General features: G+C 41.5%; 1 protein-coding gene across 1 annotated transcript in view; it reads left to right on the forward strand.

The window, feature by feature from the left end:
- Nucleotides 1–360: 360 nt before the first annotated feature.
- SLC16A9 (solute carrier family 16 member 9) overlaps nucleotides 361–17,819 on the forward strand; it is a 36,795-nt gene continuing 19,336 nt past the window's right edge. The window contains exon 1 of the mRNA XM_082267357.1: nucleotides 361–576. Coding sequence (XP_082123483.1) covers nucleotides 384–576 — 193 coding nt within the window. The 5' untranslated portion in view covers nucleotides 361–383. The remainder of the gene's footprint in view (nucleotides 577–17,819) is intronic.

Here is a 17,819-nt window from a genome sequence, read left to right on the forward strand (position 1 = left end):
TAGCCAAGCAAGAAGCGAGAGGAAATCTCTCTGCAAATGAAGGGAATTCCTTGGGGACCCCCAGATCACCTGAACTTGTGTCCCCACTGGAAGATTTTTCCCTCTTATTACTTTTCTGGTGACAACCCAAAATTTGGAATTCTTTTACATCACTTTCAATGATAACGGTAAACAGGACAAATAGAGAGGGTGAATCTCCTTAATGGGTGCACAGACAGCAATAAAAACTGACAAGCATTCTAGTCCCTCAATCTCTCCAAAAAAAAAAAATGTGTGTGAGTGTGTATGTGTGTATATATATATATATATTTATATACACAAATTACAGTATATATCATTTTTTTTCAACTGTATTACAGAATTTTAGACTGCCACTCTTCACAATGTATCAGAAGCCACCAGATGGAGGATGGGGCTGGATCATTGTCACTGCATCCTTCTTTATTCAGTTCCTGTGCTATGGTTCTCCACTGGCTGTCGGTGTCTTGTATGTGGAATGGTTAGATGTCTTTGATGAAGGAAAAGGGAAGACTGCATGGGTTGGGTCACTTGCTGCTGGAGTGGGACTGCTTGCAAGTAAGTTGTTTAATCTTCCTACAATTGCTTGAACTTACTATTGATTTATATATAATTGTTATTGAGCCAAAGCTATCGTTGTCCTAATCCATGCAGAAAGTTATATTACAATAGATATTTATGTGTTTCATGTATGGCAGTCTTTGTAGGCCATTGTGTGCATCAGAAATGGAAAGCTTGGGTGAAATAGACTGCAGAGGTACCTCAATATTTTGTAATAAAAACAACTCTGAAAGTGAGAGCCTAATTTGTTTTGCACATTTTTTGACATTAATTATGTATGAATATTGTTCTCTCTAATTATGGGGTCATGAAACAGCTGTTCTTTCTATTAGCCCTTTCATACTTCCTTTAGTGTTGACAGTGTAATCAGGCCACTAATATTGATCTGAAATCTATAGTTGGTCTCATCGGAGGGTATATATGATTTTCTGGTGTTTTTTTTTTTTTTTCAATTTGGTCTGTTTAAAGCTGTTGCTCATTTCTTATACCCATGTTTTGTTAATCATTCCTTAAAAATAAGTCTGAAGTTTCCCATTAACAATGAGACCATTTAGCTGTTTACCTACTTTATGTACACGTTTATGTATACTATGGATAGTAAACATTAGCTGATGCAGAGATCCAGTACACATTAATAAAAGGTTTAATGTTGTGACCATATGCAGTTTACCAACACTTTATAAATTGTAGATGTGTCTTTAAAGAGAAGTGTGTGCGTTTATAGATAAATAATGTTACACCGCTCATTTCCTGGGATCTAATGTACTGTAAGTAAAGGAGGCTTCTACAACTTTAGCAATCTAGCACAAGCTGCCTTCACTGCACACATTTTTAGCGTATTCATTAATTTATTACTCATATTTATATAGCACTGACAATTTAAAGAATGCTTTCCATATTGTACATTCCAAAAAATGTTTATTTTTGGAGAGTGGGAAAGGGTTAGATTTCATGTCAGGGTTTTATTGCTATCTGGGACAAGAGTTTGACAAAGAAGGGAGTAAGGGAAAATATTCTTCAACATGGAGACAAACCATAAGAAAATGCTGATTGGGTTTATAGCCTTCCCTACTCTACTAAAGTAAAACCTTTTTATTCAGGGCTCTGATGTGAAGAGGGGACTGTGTGATTAGAAGACTGTGTAATTGGGAGCTCTGTGATGGGGGGTACTGTGTGATTTGAGAGGGGCTCTGTGATGGGGAAACTGTGTGATGACAAGGACTGTGTGATTGGCGGGCTCCAGTATTAAAGGACTGTGTGATGGACAGACTCTGTGATTGGGGGAATTGTGCAATTGGTGACCCAGGGCTTGAGTCCTGCAGGAACTCATGGGAACAGCGTTCCTGTACAATTTCCACAGCAGGAATGCTGTTCACGTTAGCAGTCACGTCCTGCAGGACTGACTGTCACTGGCCTTTGTATGCGTGCTGCCCGTGGCATCTGTGTGTGTGACAAACAGAGACGCTTAGCCGGCACTAGAGGAAGTAGACCCGATGCTTCCTGTATTGCGCAGTCTCCTGTCACAGGCGGAGTGATACCAAATATACTCCGCCTGTGACAGGAGAGACACAGGAAGCATCTGATCTGCTCTCTACTGCAGCTGCATGGTTCCTCCAGCGCCGCTCATGTCACAGATGTACACTGATGCTCGGGGATGGACGGTGGGTCAGGAACCATCCTGCAGAACCCGCCATTAGTACTAGCCAGCGGTACCCACCTATAGTACCCACCAACAGTAGCCGCCAGCAGTACCCACAAACAGTAACCGCCAGCAGTACCCACCAACAGTAGCCGTCAGTAGTACCAGCCAGCAGTACCAGCCAGTAGTGCCCACCAGCAGTACCAGCCAGTAGTGCCCACCAGCAGTAAAAGCCAATAGTACCCACCAGCACTAGAGGAAGCAGAGCCGATGCCTTCTCTATAGCGCTGCCTCCTGTCACAAGCGGAGTGATACCAAATGTACTCCGGGGCACAGGAGCGATACAGGAAGCATCGGCTCTATTTACTGCAGCCACATTCTTTTTCCAGTGCCACGCCTGTCGCACTGATGCTCAGGAATTGTGGGTCAAGTACCCACCAGCAGTACCAGCTGGCAGTACCCGCCAGCTGTGCCAGCCAGCAGTACCCGCCAGCAGTACAAGCCAACAGTACCCACCAGCACTAGAGGAAGCAGAGCCGATGCCTCCTCTATAGCTCTGCCTCCTGTCACAAGCGGAGTGATACCAAATGTACTCCGGGACACAGGAAGCATCGGCTCTATTTACTGCAGCCGCATGCTTCTTCCAGCGCCACGCCTGTCACACTGATACTCGGGAATGGCGGATCGGGAACCAGCCAGCATTACCAGCTAGCAGTACCTGCCGACAATAGCCTCCAGCAGTTCCCCGCCAGCAGTATTCACCAGCAGTACCAGCCCTGGAGGACAGCCAGCAGCAACCACCAGCCATACCTTCCTAGGGGACAGCAGCAGTCAGCAATACCTGCAGGAATCCTGAGGAAGAAGTAAAGATTGAGGTCAGTTGAGATGCAGGTAAACCGCAGTGCATCCGTGTGAAAGAAGCCTTAGGCCCCTTTCATATGATCGGTCCGATCGGGTCCACCTGTCTGTTTTTCAGGTGAACCTAATCGGACCCTCCCTTCACCTGTATAGAGTGACAGATGTAAACTGACTTGTGTCTGTTTACACCCGCCTATCTCCAATCCTATATATATTATACACGCTTTTTTATTTTTGAGTAGGGGTGGATCTTGGGTGAGTTCCCACTTCTTTTCCCCAGACATGACCCCTGGGGTGACTCGAATATGATGAGAGGAGTCTCTTCATGGGGGTACCTTATTGTGATGGGGGGAATTATCATGTGGCTCTGATGTTATGGGGGGAATCTTATGCACAAGTTAATTTCATCAAGGTAGTGGTGTGCATCGTCTAATGCTTGGGTTTCCCACTGATGTTCCATGTTTTTTACATTTTAGACTCTGCTACCTCAAAATGTTTCATACTTTAAAAGGTGCCGTGCCATAAAAAGGTTGGAAAATGCTGCTCTAAATGAAGCCCTACGTGGCCGTAAAATCAGACAGAAACCAACAGTTTTGATTGGACATACGCTTTAAAGTTAAGCTCCAGGCAAAATATTTTAATTATTTCAATGTAGCCACAGAGGATGTAAATCCATTTTGTGTAATATGCCACTTTTCCAATCTAGATCTTAGCTTGTAAAAGTAAATGTGACATCATCACTGTGCTGTAGATAGGCTGTGCAGCTTGTCCCACTACAATCTGTCTACAGAATACTACAGGGGGCAGTCCTTATTACAGACAGCTTCTACACAGAGCCATCGTTTCATGATGGATTACTGTAAAGATCTGTAAGAAATACACCTAAAACACAAAAATCAAGTAAAAATACACATGACTCAAAACTATTTGTTTTGCCTGGTGTTCACATTTAAAATGGTGGTAAACTGATGGGTGTTTTTTTTTTTTTCTTGCAACCTGCAAGGCAATATCGTGGTGTGCTAGTATGCATCACATACTAGCACATTATGTGAAACTTACCTGAAAACGAAGCCCTACAGCACCGCACTGTCACTACTGAGACGGCTGACATCTTCACCTGGTCTTCCTTCAGGGTTCGCGGGCTCTGACTGTGTGCTTGCAGTGTTGCTGTTCCTTCAGAGAGCATGCGTCAGTGACGTCACCAGCTACAAGTACAGTAAATATCTCCTAAACGGTGCACGTTTAAGGAGATATTTATAGTACCTATAGGTAAGCCTTTTTATAGGCTTACCTATAGGTGAAAGTCAGAGATGGGAGTTTACTCCCACTTTAAGAAATGGTGGACGCAGTTAATCTAACCCTACTTTTGGCCAATGAAATGCTCCCTGATTCACTTTCAACACAATGTGTTTCATAATAAGTTTTACATAAAAAGGTACATTTTGGTATTGAATAAGACCAAAGACTTCAAGAGTCTTTGCAAGAGTGAACAAGATTAACAAAAGTTGATTATTTCCCTATCCTATGTTACAATACCATATTGATCAGAATGGTCATGTGTAGGTGACTACTGATTTATTTAAACTGGTGGTGGGTACCATTTCTTGATTCCTATTTTCTTAATGGCATGGTGTGAAATCCAGGGAAGAAATTCTGTATAAAATGAGCAGTTACTAAAGAATTCTAGCAGCACAGGCTCTCTAAGCTTAGAATGGTTGTTTACTCCATAGAAATTCTTGCTAAGATTAATGTGGGTTATCTAAGGAATTAGTAGGGATTCAAACGTGTTTATTGTTTTGGAGAGAACAAAACTATAGTTTTTTTGGATAATTACATGTATTTGGCTTAAAATTAACATGCTCTGTGCCCAAACAGGATTCCCTAACTTCCAATACTTGCCTTCCATTCTTTTGCTTAGGAAAGTGAAAAGTGACAAATTACGTATGAGAACATGTGGCTCACTACCCTTGTATTCATGTGACCACACTGATGATTGACAACTTAGGGCACCGAACATAATGAGGTTATAGCCTTAAGTCCATTGTATGCTCTAGCTTGTGACTTGGAGCTTACACAGGTCATTATTTATTGCTCTTATGAATAAATTAAGTGGTAGGGAGATGAAGGGCAGGTAAGTATGAGTGTTTAAAGGTGTAACATTGAAGTGCATTCACTGTAAAATGAATTTGCAATGAATTATGGGCATTCCCATTTCTCACTTGCTTTTGAAGGTGCAAGTTTCAGTCATCTTAACCTTGGCTTTGTTATCCAGTAAGTCACTGACCTAGAACAACTATTAGGTCTGGAAAATGTGAATTCTTGTCCTTTATGCTTGTTTCAGGTCACTTGAAAACAAATAACCAGTTCAAACTTAAACATAAATATTATCACACATTGCTTATAAATAATATTTTTACACCGCTTTTCTCCCTGGTGATTCAAAGCGCTTAAGACCGCATTCACACTGGTACGACTTGGACCGCGACTTGTCAGCCTGACAAGTCGCGGTCCTCACGCTCCCATTGTGTAGTACAGGAGCATGCGACTTCACAGGTCGTCCCCTAAGTCGGAGCGACCTAATGTGAATGGAGGCTAAGAGGTGAGGCAGCCATCTTGGGCACACATGTCTTTTACAGAGTGGTTGGAAATCCATGGAAATATAGAACGTGCAAACTTCATAAAATTACTGTCAGGATTCAAGCTGAGGAGCCCAGCGCTGCAAGGCAGAAATGCTAATCAATAAGCCACTAGTAATATAATACCAAGGGTGTTTGGGTGTTTTTTTATGTTTCATTCCAAAAGTTCAATTTTGATGGAAATATACAATAGGTGTATTTTAAAAGTAGATACTTAACAAACAATAGGCACCCAGTGTTCAAACAGTGCAGATCCCACAATGCCTCACTTCCTAGCTCAGTAGACACCTCTATGCCAGCCATTTGCAGGGTGCTTGGCAAGAGTCAGAACTACCTACCAAAAGCTCCAAAATCACCAGGAGAGGGCCAGAGTGTAATTAAGTTTTTAAGCGAACCTGTGCTTTGCCCAAACAGTGGTTTTAACATGCAATTAAACACAAATTCATGTTTGTAAAATGTACCCTGGGGGCACCCCCCTTCTGCCTAGTCTGCCCTCACAGACCTTCCCACTGCAGAGCTCTCCGCAGCACCAGGGAGTGTTTACTTACTTCCACTGGGCACCTGTGCTGTAGTACATATGTGAGACTGGTTCTGTATTGATGAATGGGAGAGCCAAGACCACTTGCAGCCTGAGCCTGAAACTGCATAAGACTAAAAATACACAAATAATTTATAAAAAGGGCACACGTGTACTAAATTTTCCCTTCTACACCAATTTCTGCTCCACTCCTATATGCAAATTATTGTATTTACTTAAAGCTGATCTCTACACCGATATGAAAGACACAATTGAATTCAGCTCTGTAATCATTACTACATCATTGAATGCATTGTTTTTTAACTGCAAGCAGTGTACATACTTGAATTTGACCTGGTATTAGCCTTGTGCAGTCCTTGTATAGAAGAGCTGGATTGTGAGAGGAAGAAGCCGTGCAAAAAGACAATCAGTTCATGTTTTCAAAAGCATGCTGATGGGGAGAGAAAGCAGAGTGACAGAGAGATGAGCTGTGCATCTTCCCCATTCACTGCCCAGTCAGACTGGGGTGGGTCCAGGATGACCTAGGCTTGGAGGAAGTGGGTTAAATGATGCTGACCATCTAGCAGCAGCAAAAAGTACAGTGAGGGAAATCTCAGGATTAAAGTTTTAATATTGCAGCAAAAGCAGTTTATTTTCCTTTAAATGGGTTATTCGTATTTATTATTATTTTTTGCTGGGGTTCTGCTTTATGTAAAGGTTTTATTCTTTGAATGGGAAACATTGGCTCAGGGAACATTAATTGCCTAGTTTGAAATGGGTACAATAATCTCCTAAATATGTGCTTTAGTACAAAAATGTGTTTATGTAAAAGATTAAAGTTCTTTCAGAGGCACATTCTCTGATCATTTAAATATGACCCTTTTGAAACCGTTTAGAATAAGTTTTTATTCGGATACACATTTAATGCCATTCGGGGATTCTGTTATGTTAGCTTCTTGAGACTAATATCTGCAGATCCCAGGAAGTGGGGGATAGCTTTTGCAGGGAGGCTGTTTAATTTATACAAGGGTTTCTTTGTATGAAGCAGTGGAAAATAAGGGTTACACTTAAACACTGTGAATGCCTTAATAAAGAGGAATTACAGAAAGTATTATTGTATTATTGTGTTAAGCTTATGGAAAGCTTTATATTAAATATCTTGAGTTATCTGATTAAATATTAGCAAGTCATATAAATAAAAGTGTTTGTGGGTTCAATAGAGGACACGCTATCTAAGGTGCAGGTCCACTAATAGTACTATTTAAAAAAAAAATGATAAAATTTAACTGGTTCCTTCTTTATCTTCAGTCCAGACAACTTGGAGGATAATGGTGAGTTAAATTATCCATGGGATTCCCATATATCCAAAGGCTTCTGTGGAAATATATACTGTACATGTTAAAGTAACTAGATCTGTTTCCCCAAACCATGAATTTTCCTTGCAATATAATCACTGTGCTTTTGCAACATTCTCCATTATGAGTTAAATGGAATGTATGGTGGCTTTGTAGATATTTACTTACTTTCTACAGTTGGAAATGTTTTATTGCCAAGTTTATTCCATTCCTAAAATAAAATTTAAAAAAACTACCTGGCTGTATACTTTGGGCATAATCAGGACTGAATCTGCTTGTTTGAGCTGTGCTCATCTGGGCAATGCCCTTATTGTTCAGTCAGATGTTTAGCACAGTTCAGTTAATGTTCAGTCAGGTGATGCCCCTATTATTCAGTCAGTCAGAACTTTCATTCTTTCCATATTAAACAATTCGTTATTTATCCCACAAAATGTCATCATGTAACGTATTGTAGTATGTAGGTAGGGTGACCAGGCATTTTAGGGATCGCTTTGGAGATCAGCTTTCCAAAATTAAGACCAACAAAGATACCAATATGGCAAGACATTTTGTTAACCGACATCCAATACTGAATTTATTATAGTTCAGAGATTGAAAATCTGATTAGAGGAGGGGACAGTTTCTCTCTGTTGAATAGAAAGGGAGGCATATTGGATTTTTATTCTAGAAACTAGAATCCCACAGAGATGAATTTTGATAGGATGTTAGTCATATTATGAATAGGACTGTACTATTTTTGTCTTGATCTGTTTTTAGGAGCAGTGGCTTGTCATGCTTTCTATTAGGTAAAGCTGTAGGGTCCTTTCCACATGTTTACAAAGCTCAATGGCTCAAACTAGAATTCATACACAAGCAAATTCTCCTTCATGCTGTGTAAAGATGACTCTGTACAAAGTTTCAATTAGGAGAGCATTCAAAATGACGAAGCAAAAATTCACATGCAATATGTCATAGTCACCAAAAAATAAATAACATTTGCATTTTCAACCCTGACCATGATAAACAGAATATATACATAAGCAACAAACCATTTCCCTAAACAAGTCCTTGGGTAAAAAATGATCTTTGCAGATCTGCTATTTAGATTCACTCAGGGCCAGATTAACGTAGGGGCTATTGGAGCTGCAGCTCCAGGCCCCTACCTTTATATAGGCCCCGGGTTGGCCATATTCACTGTTACCGCTATTCTGTCACTTGTAAACACAGAAGTCTGGCTTCTATGCTCGCTTCCCCAGGCAGCTCCCTCAGAACCTCCCCACACAGCACGAAGGCCGGACAAGGAGGGACAGTTGCCGATGCATGGATGTGTTTATGGGCTTCAGAGACAGCATCCCATGTTGAATTAGGCATGCATGGCTGCACCCTTTCTCCTCTGGGTGCATGCCAAGGCACGGCCCTTAAGGCCCTTCAAAATCCTCAGCACCAAGCCCATGATGCTCTTAATCCGGCCCTGGATTCACTGATGTCTGCTTGATGCTGCTTCCATTCTTCTACTTTTCTTACAAGCACATCTGGTACAGTACAAAGAACACATGGCAATATCCCATGACAACCAACTAAAATACACTTTAGTGAAGCTAGACCAGTAGATTCTGTTTCTGGTTGCTGTGGGTGCTGTACTTTGGAGTATGCCTCTTTTTGCTTTTTAATTAAAAAAAAAAAAAATACGGTATATATATATATAATATATATATATATTTTGTCCTGTGTGGAGATGGTTCTTGATTTTTGACATCAAGAAATATCAACAATGATTATGTATCCATCTCATCCCCCAGCGTGGAGAGAACAAACATAGGCATTGGGACTAGTGCCAGGCAAAACAGTAGAATATAGCTTCCTCTTTTGTGGTACAGAAAACATAGAGTTCAAATCTGCATTTCTCAACCAGAGTTCCTCCAAAGGTTGCTAGCAGTTCCTTGAGTAATTTCTTCCATATACTGTAAGTAACCATGAACAACAATGATCTTTTTTTTAGCTTTCAAAAGACCATGGAGCATTCTTTCCAATGACCATCACACTAATGAACCACCTTTAGGGAAAGGGAGCCTTCACTGCTGGAAGCATGGCATCATTGTGGGAGTGAACCTAAAAGAGAAGTTAAGTAACTCCCTTAGGATTGGCTGCAAAGACCTGAGGTGACTGAGTGGAGCCTGAACTCTAGGAAAAGGCTGTGCTGGGGCACATCCAACTGCTCTGAGGAGATTTAGCTGTTACAAGAGTTGTCCTTCCCCAGCATTACTGTATCATCATAGTCTGGCCCCTCAGCTCCTACACCTGCTGCCCATCCCCTGCTGCCAGGCCACTCTCTCTTCTAGGGTCATTCGATTCAATTTCCCTCCATCCAAACCAAAAGATCAAAGCAGCTTCCTTGTACTTTTGGGAACTGGCTGTGGGGTTTTTGTGCCTATGCATTGCTCTGTAAAAAAAAAAAAAAAAAAAAATCAGAATTAGCCCTTTCCCTATTCAGTTATGTAAATGTCATGTGGGAGGCCTACAAAATATATGGAGGGCAGTGCTGTTTAATTTTGATACCCAGTTTTGCCTAAAAATGTCTGCCTGGAAAGAACTGCGTTTTGACTGCCAAAATTTTAGTTTATGGTATATTTACATGCATTGCTAGCTGTCAACTTTATTCATGCTAGCGCTGACTTTTACTTTACTTTTTACTTTTATACAAATAGGCAACTGCTGATTGTTTAACTAGTGCCGCTGTGAGTGGTACACAGCATGTCACTTTAAACACTACTGTTCCCTTGGTGGTGGTGCCCAGCCAGTGGTCGATTCTTTGTGAATGGGGAAAATACCACCTGTCAAACCTGGTTCCAAGGTCGACTCTCTTAAAGCCGAAGATGCTAGTGAAACTTCTCAAAGAGGTTGCACTGGCTAGACCAGTACCCTCTCAGTAGGAAGGCTTGAATCTTACAATTTGGATTTAATTGGGAGTTTTGGATCCCTTTCATGCCATCAGACTGGCCTACTATATCTGCCAATTTAAAATCGGCTCTACAGTTTGAATTTGTAGTAGCTGACAAAACTGAGAAATAAATGGACTTGGTTTGCATGGCATGCCCATTTGGTCTGCCTCCCTAATGCTACTTGTGGGTTTCCTTACTTGGTGTGGTACCCGAAAGACCAAAAAAAAAAAAAAAATTCCAACTTTTCTTTCCCAATACAGCGCTTTTTTGCAGAGTTCTACTAGTGCTTTTACCCTTTTAGTGAAGGCTGACATAGTCTCCCTTTCACCTCATTCCTGTAAACTGACTGTTCCATCCCAACACAGAAGATCCTGCCCATCTTCTGTTCTTTTGGGCATTGAGATTGACATTGTGGAGATGGTCTGTTGACTTCCTGGGGTTAAATTAGCTTCTGTCCATGGTTACATTTCCAAGGAACTCTAGGAAGCTCCAGCTTTAGGCACTTCAATCTTTTTTGGGCCAACTTTTGATGGGCAGTGCTGACTGTGGGCATCTATAAAATGTAAATCAGATAAATGTCATAACGTACAAACTATCAGACCTTTGTGTGATGACAATTGTCCTTCTTGCACTCCTCTAATGGTCATTCTTGTTGATAAACGGAGGAATTGCTGAACTCATAGCTGGAGTTTTACAGGGATGCATTCAGCTCCGGTAGCTTTGGCATTTTCTTCAACAGTGACTGGTCTGTAGAACATTGGCTGGTCTCATGGACCCAACTCTATTTGTTTACCATGATGCTGTCAGAGCTCTTTCCTAATGTGGAGACAGTGGAATTATTGGTGAAAGAATTGCAGAATAGGCGAGATGAGTGTGGTACAAGTGGTAACTGCCTCTCTGCACGCTCTCCACCTTTTTTCTCCCTGTTGTGTTTTTCTGGTGCTTGGATGTCTTCAGTTGACTGGTTTCAGATGTAGTTAATTCCTTTGCTGATTTGTCCTCTTGGTTACAGTTTGACCGTTTCTGCTCTTTGGCTTCAACGGCTTTGGGTCTTTCTTGTCCAAGTTTTTGTGTACTCTCGTTTCTGAATCCTGTTGGACCCCATCCATGCCTACCCTCCCAGAACTCTTGGATAACCTGCTGGCAAATTTTGTGACAAATGGGTGTCTTCACCTACGATGAGTAATCCTTTTCCTACCTGCGAACAGGCCCCTGGCTCTTTTCTCCTACCTCCTCTACCTACAGGATAAATTTGTGGCTGGTTCAACAGTGGGTACCTCTTTCTGCTGCATTGTTTGGTTTAAGCTTTTCTGTTGGGAGGACATCTCCAAAATTTTCTTATTTAGAGGGATTTGAAGGGTTAAAAATATGACTTTTTTCCCTGGTTCTCAGCACTTGTTTTCTGTGCACAATTTAACTGAAATCCTTTCCATTTTACCCTTTGCCTGTTTCTGCATTTAGTGCTCTCTTGTTTCGAGTTGCCTTTTCTTGGGTATTCTTTGACACCTTTCAGATTAGTGAATTTGTCACTGAGGACAAATGCTCAGTTGGTGGAGGATGTGCTGATCACAGAATCCTTTGTTTTGATCTCACGCTGATTCTTCCAACCTCAGCAATTTCCAGTTTTTATGGGTCTTTTGCCTTTCGTATGAGAGATACGGCTTTTAGGTAGATCAGAATCATTTCATTTTTTTATGTTTTTCCTCACCTTTTTTTGTTCTGATTTCATGTTCCTCCCCCACATTACTATGGATCATCTTTGACTCCTTCATTTATTGGGCCTCATGCCATGTCGAATTGACACACTGGGGAGAATTTTCTTTTTGCTCTTGGCAGAATTAGTTGTCGCAGTTTTCATGGCCTACGCTGGTTGCTGGTATTACCTGAGACAGTTTGTTTCAGGTCCCTTCACTCTTTCATGTATGGGGTAACGATGTAGGGCATTTTGTATGTATTAGATCTATAGATTCAATCTTCTCCATTAAGCATGTTAGGGCTCAGTGTTGTGCCACTTTTACAAATCTATCGTTTGGTCCAGCATTGTCCCCCTTTCTGCTTTGGGCTCATCACTTATGTTTTTTTCTTGTTTCTCGTTCTTTTTTAGAGCTCTTTCGCCGCAAGATTAATGCCTAGGTTTTCAAATTTTTCCACAGGATTGGTGGCATTGTTGTCTGCTACAGGGGTCTTGAGGGAGATATCCGTCTTTATTGAGACCTTATGGGGTTCACTTAAATGTTTTGCCTAAATGTTTAATCTTGGCTTCCAATCTGGTATCACGCAGGTGCTGGCTGCGGTGGGGGGCTCATCAGTGTACCACTGACGTGTGTGTGTGTGTGGCGGTTTTGACCTTGCCAGCAATTGATGTTGCTTTATGGGCTATGCCCTCAAGTTAAATTCTGAGGTCAGCCTAATGCCTGTCTGGCATTGATGGTAAGGGCAGCCCTCTTAGATTGTGAGTTTGTTTTACAGATGCTCCAGTATAACTGTGACTGGCATTGTTGTTTGGTACATTTGGAATGTTGTTACTTTTGCAGCGTTCAATAAAGCTGTGGCCTTGCCCTGTTTCCAACTTAAGCAACTTCTGTGTCTTTTTGGGGGGCAAAGTATTGGTTTATTAGTTGGTCATAAATGAGCATATGCTTCTCAGCAGGCATTTACCTGAGCTGTAGATATAGTAATTATTGGCAGGTATTCCCTGAGACCAGAAAGGTATTTTAAGGGTTTTAGTGTTAACCGGGTTGAGAAAGACTGGTGTAAAGGGTATTACTGCTGTAAAGCAGAACAGAAGAGGTGAGTGGAGGAAAATACTGGAGAAGCTGTACTGAATATAAACAATAGAAATGAAATGGCATATTTTGTACCCAGCTTGTCCTGTTACACTTTTAAAACCTGTACACCCGACCCGAAAATCGTACGAAAAATGTTGCTTTCCAAGTGATCGTACAATATTTTTGGATCGTTGGTACAAAGCTTTCGAGAGCCGATTACAATAGTTCATCCAATATTATCCGATCAGACCAGCATGAAAATTTTTCTCGTACGATACCAGATTGTAGGATTTTCGTTTTATTCTGTACAGTTGTCATTTCCAAAATGCAATCCAAATATACTACAACACATGTCATCCATTCCAAATTTTTATTCTGTCGTACGAAAATTTTTAGGACTTTAGTAAATGCTTCAGTTTCAATAAGAGATTAGCATGCAAAAAAAACAAAAACTGGATGATCATTCATCCGATAAGCTCATCTTGTGTATGGGCCATTATACTCCACATTAAACCAAATGTTTTGGGTGGAAATGTAGCTACGGTTTTAGAAGAGAAAACTATAAAACTAATGGCAAGAAAACACAATAAGACAATCGTATGAAAATTTTTGTTCAGCGAATGATCGGCCGATTTTCTACTCGTTGATGCCCAGCAATCAATACCCGATATCGATATTATGAACGAAAAAGAGCGATTAAAAAATTCTGTTGTATCGTTTGCGAACAAATGGTTTTCTATTCGTTGGTGTGAAGGTAGTCAGTAGAAAATCTATAGAACATTATCATTCATGAGCGGAAATAGTTGCGTAAGCGGAAGCAGTGTTCAAGAACGAAGTTTCGTAAACACTAATGAAAAATTCCAAATAAACAAGGCAAAAGAAATGTCAGCAAAAATATATATATATACGGTTTCAATGCCGGCCCCTTCAACAAAGAGCGTAGGAACGTTCGTCCTGGGATGAAGGGCGTGGCTACAAGGTCACACGCACACTACATCACTTCCACTTGTACGCGAAACGTCAACACTACGTATGAAATAAATTTGCTCTATGAAAGATTTTTTTTGATTGTTAATGTTGGCAAGGATTTCGACCAACGAAGGCTGTTTCGTTGGTTGGTGATCGAACGATCGGTTGATATTCAAACCATGTATTCCTGCTATAAAACTGTTCTTATCGATTTGTTCTCCAGTAGACAGTGAGTGGTAAAAAGCTTATGGGTGTCTGATTACAGCACTAAGATGTTTTCACTGACTCAGAATACAGCGATGGATGTTCAGGGTAAAGCTGCTGATAGCACATATCCTTGTACTTTTCTATGGGCCCATGGTATTGGTTTCTTAGATACTATTTGTATTGAAACGCATGACAGATTTTCTAAGAACTGTTCTCTGTGTATATATAGCCTGTCAGCAGAATTCTTGTTTACTAAGAGGTCTGAGTTATTGAGATGGCCAGCCAGTTCCTTGAAATTAGTGTGTTAGTCTAGTTGTAGCTAATGATAATGAGAGCTATTTGAGCAACATTTAGCACAAGGTGAACAGATGGATACAGGTAATAGGCATTTTAGTTGTTGACTCTAATTTCAGGAGGATCCATCAGGCTATGTGTACAGAAGCAATAAAGTGACTGATGGGTGTTTTAAGATGAAGGTGGACGTCACAGAGGTACATAAGTGCACATGCTTATATCCTCTGCATGCTTTTGTGCTCCGAAAACACTGTGGATTAAAAAGAGCAAATTGAGGTCTGCTCAGTTGTGCATAGAACAGTTATCCCTCTTACTGTATCTTTACTTATCACCACCTAACACTAAAGCCAGCTCTGAAAAAAAGAAACCATATCATTCTTTTCAACAAAAATCTCCAAGTCAAACATAATCCTTTACACTGGAAGATCTGTAGGATGTGAAGGATTTTTGCCTGCTCTGATATCTCATTGTTTGCTGGTAAACCATCTGTTCAACATGCTCATATATATAAACAATGACAAATTTCCTGTGCGATAGGGGTACAATACTAGTCATCTATCCACTTGTGTACGTAGATGAACCATCATCTTCCAAGCAGTATTATCAGTGCTGTAGCTCCATTCTTTTACTAAATCTATCAGTCATGCTGAGGCTTTCCAGCCATACATCCTCTTCTGATGTATGGCTGGCAAGCCTCAGCATACCGACTGATAGATTAGTAAAAGAATCTAGCTAGGTATTTAAACAGTTTACTACTGTGCCAGGTCATACTTAAAATGCCTTAAAGTAGTTGTAAAGGCAGATTTTTTTTTTCTTAATGCATTCTCTGCATTAAGATCAAAAGCCTTCTGTGTGCAGCAGCCTCACTAATACTTACCTGAGGTCCATCTAGATCCGGTGATGTTGCAGGAGTGTCTCGGCTGACCGGTACTCCCCTCCTCATTGACTGAGACAGCAGCCATTGGCTCCAACTCCTGTCAATCAAAGTCAGTCAGCCAATGAGGAGAGAAAGGGAGTGGGCTGTGTCTGTGGCTTGGCTCAGGTGCCCACATAGCAAGCTGCTTGCTGTGGGGGCACTCGTCAGGAAGGAGGGGCCAGAAGCACTGAAGAGGGACCCGAGAAGATGGGGATGTAGGCTGCTCCGTGCAAAATCATTTCAAGGAACAGGTAAGTATAAAATGTTTGCTTTTTTTTAACTAAAAAAAAGGGAGTTAGGCCCCCTTCACACAATCGGACCGATCAGGTCCGCCTTTCCATTTTTCAGGCAGACCTGATTGGGCCACCCATTCTCCTCTATGGGGAGGCGGATGTCAGCAGAAATGTGTCTGCAGAAACCCATCTGGCATCTGATCCAACAAGATCCACTGAAAACAGACGGATAGCGATACGTTCGCCATCTGTCCAGCGGGTCGGATCGGATGAATACGAACATGCTGACTGCTTTCATCCGATCTCTCCATAGAGAGCGGGACTCTGACAGGTCAGTCTCTGCACAGTGAGCAAGCGGAGTCCGCCGAACGGATCTACCCCCCTTAGAGAGAGGCCTAACTGTCTTGCAGTTTACTAAACATTTGCAAAGTTAGGGGTCAGAAAGTGAAGATCATGTACACATTGCAGAATAATGAAAGCTCCAGAAACATGGACTCTTCACAGCAATGTACAAAGAGCAATTTACTCCTGCGCTTGAGAGGTAGCCTTGCGGCTAATATTCCAAAAAATTTGATTTATGTCTGATTGACCCACCCACAAGGGTGGAGCATGTGGACTTGATAATGTGACCTTTAGAATACAAAAAGCCCTACCACTCATTCCCCCAACCAGCTCTGATGAAGGGGTTGATGCGTAAGCGTTTTTTTGGAGGTCCTAATCCTTCCATGGCCTGCAGCAGCGGAGGATGCCCAGTGGAGGCCCTCGGGGGTCCCATATTGCTTACATTTGCCCATGTTTTCACTATTGCCTTGTGAGTTGTGAGTATAATGTGTATGTATGTTTACAATAAATTGTTTTAAAGATAATGCACTAGGCTGGTGCACCCTCTGTCTATTCCTCTTCACAGCAATGTCTGTGTGGTTCAGTCAGGGTAATATGTGGCTGCATAGCATATTAGGAGTCTATTACACAGTCTACCTTAAAATCTCTACAGTCAAACCATACAGAATAAAGCTACCTCCAAATATCCTCATAAACTGCTCCCCTCTCATTAAAGTCCGGAGTAGCTCTGATAACACAGGAAAACCAGCTGGAGGATTCCAAGGCCCAAAGACAAAAGACTGCCCCACTGAAACTGCAGTACTTTGGTTGCAATTGGGGATGGTCTTCCAGAGAAGCTTGTATGCTATTAGGCTTCTGTCAGGCTGCCTGTATGCTAGTTCTGACAGTAGGGGCTGGCTCACCTGGCAGCAGATCATTTGCCCAGCAACCCCTGGCTTACCGGTTGTGGCCTCCCTGAGCTGTTGAGGAAGGGAACCAGAGAAACTTGCCTTCCCTGGGCAAGTCCTGGAACCCAGGGAGTTGTGGAAAATAGTTAAGAGGCCTGCAACTGCATCTGATCATAGTAAGTAAATAGGCACTGTGCTAGGGTTCTATAGTGCGGTTTTAAGTAAAACAAAAAAAGTAAACGTGTATCACCTCAAACATCATACAACAGACTGGCTATTCACTGCCTGGGCAGCATTCAGCTGTATCTATGCCTAGCATGCACAGCTGACATCCTCTTCATTACCATACATGTGCTTGCTGCTCCCATAGAGCATATTATTCTTGCTGTCAATATTAGGCTAGGTGTGCCATGGGCATGTGTGGCATTTATACTAAAACACTGATCTGCGTTCTCTGACTTAACGAGGTGGAGAGCATTAAATAGGCATAGTTGCATTGGTCCAAGCGGGACACTGTGTATAACATCCATACCTGGAATTCTACATTAAAATTTGTTCCACTGCTGCGACCTGTGAAATTGTAAAATGCAATAACAAACACAAGGTACCAAAACTACGTGTCTGTACATATGGGGGTATGCACAATAATCTTATTTATATTAATTGTCCAGATGCCATTACTAGGCTTGTTACCTGCTTTA

Source organism: Pelophylax lessonae, assembly GCF_965119305.1.
Source record: "Pelophylax lessonae genome assembly, chromosome: 9".
Taxonomy (NCBI): Eukaryota; Metazoa; Chordata; class Amphibia; order Anura; family Ranidae; genus Pelophylax; species Pelophylax lessonae.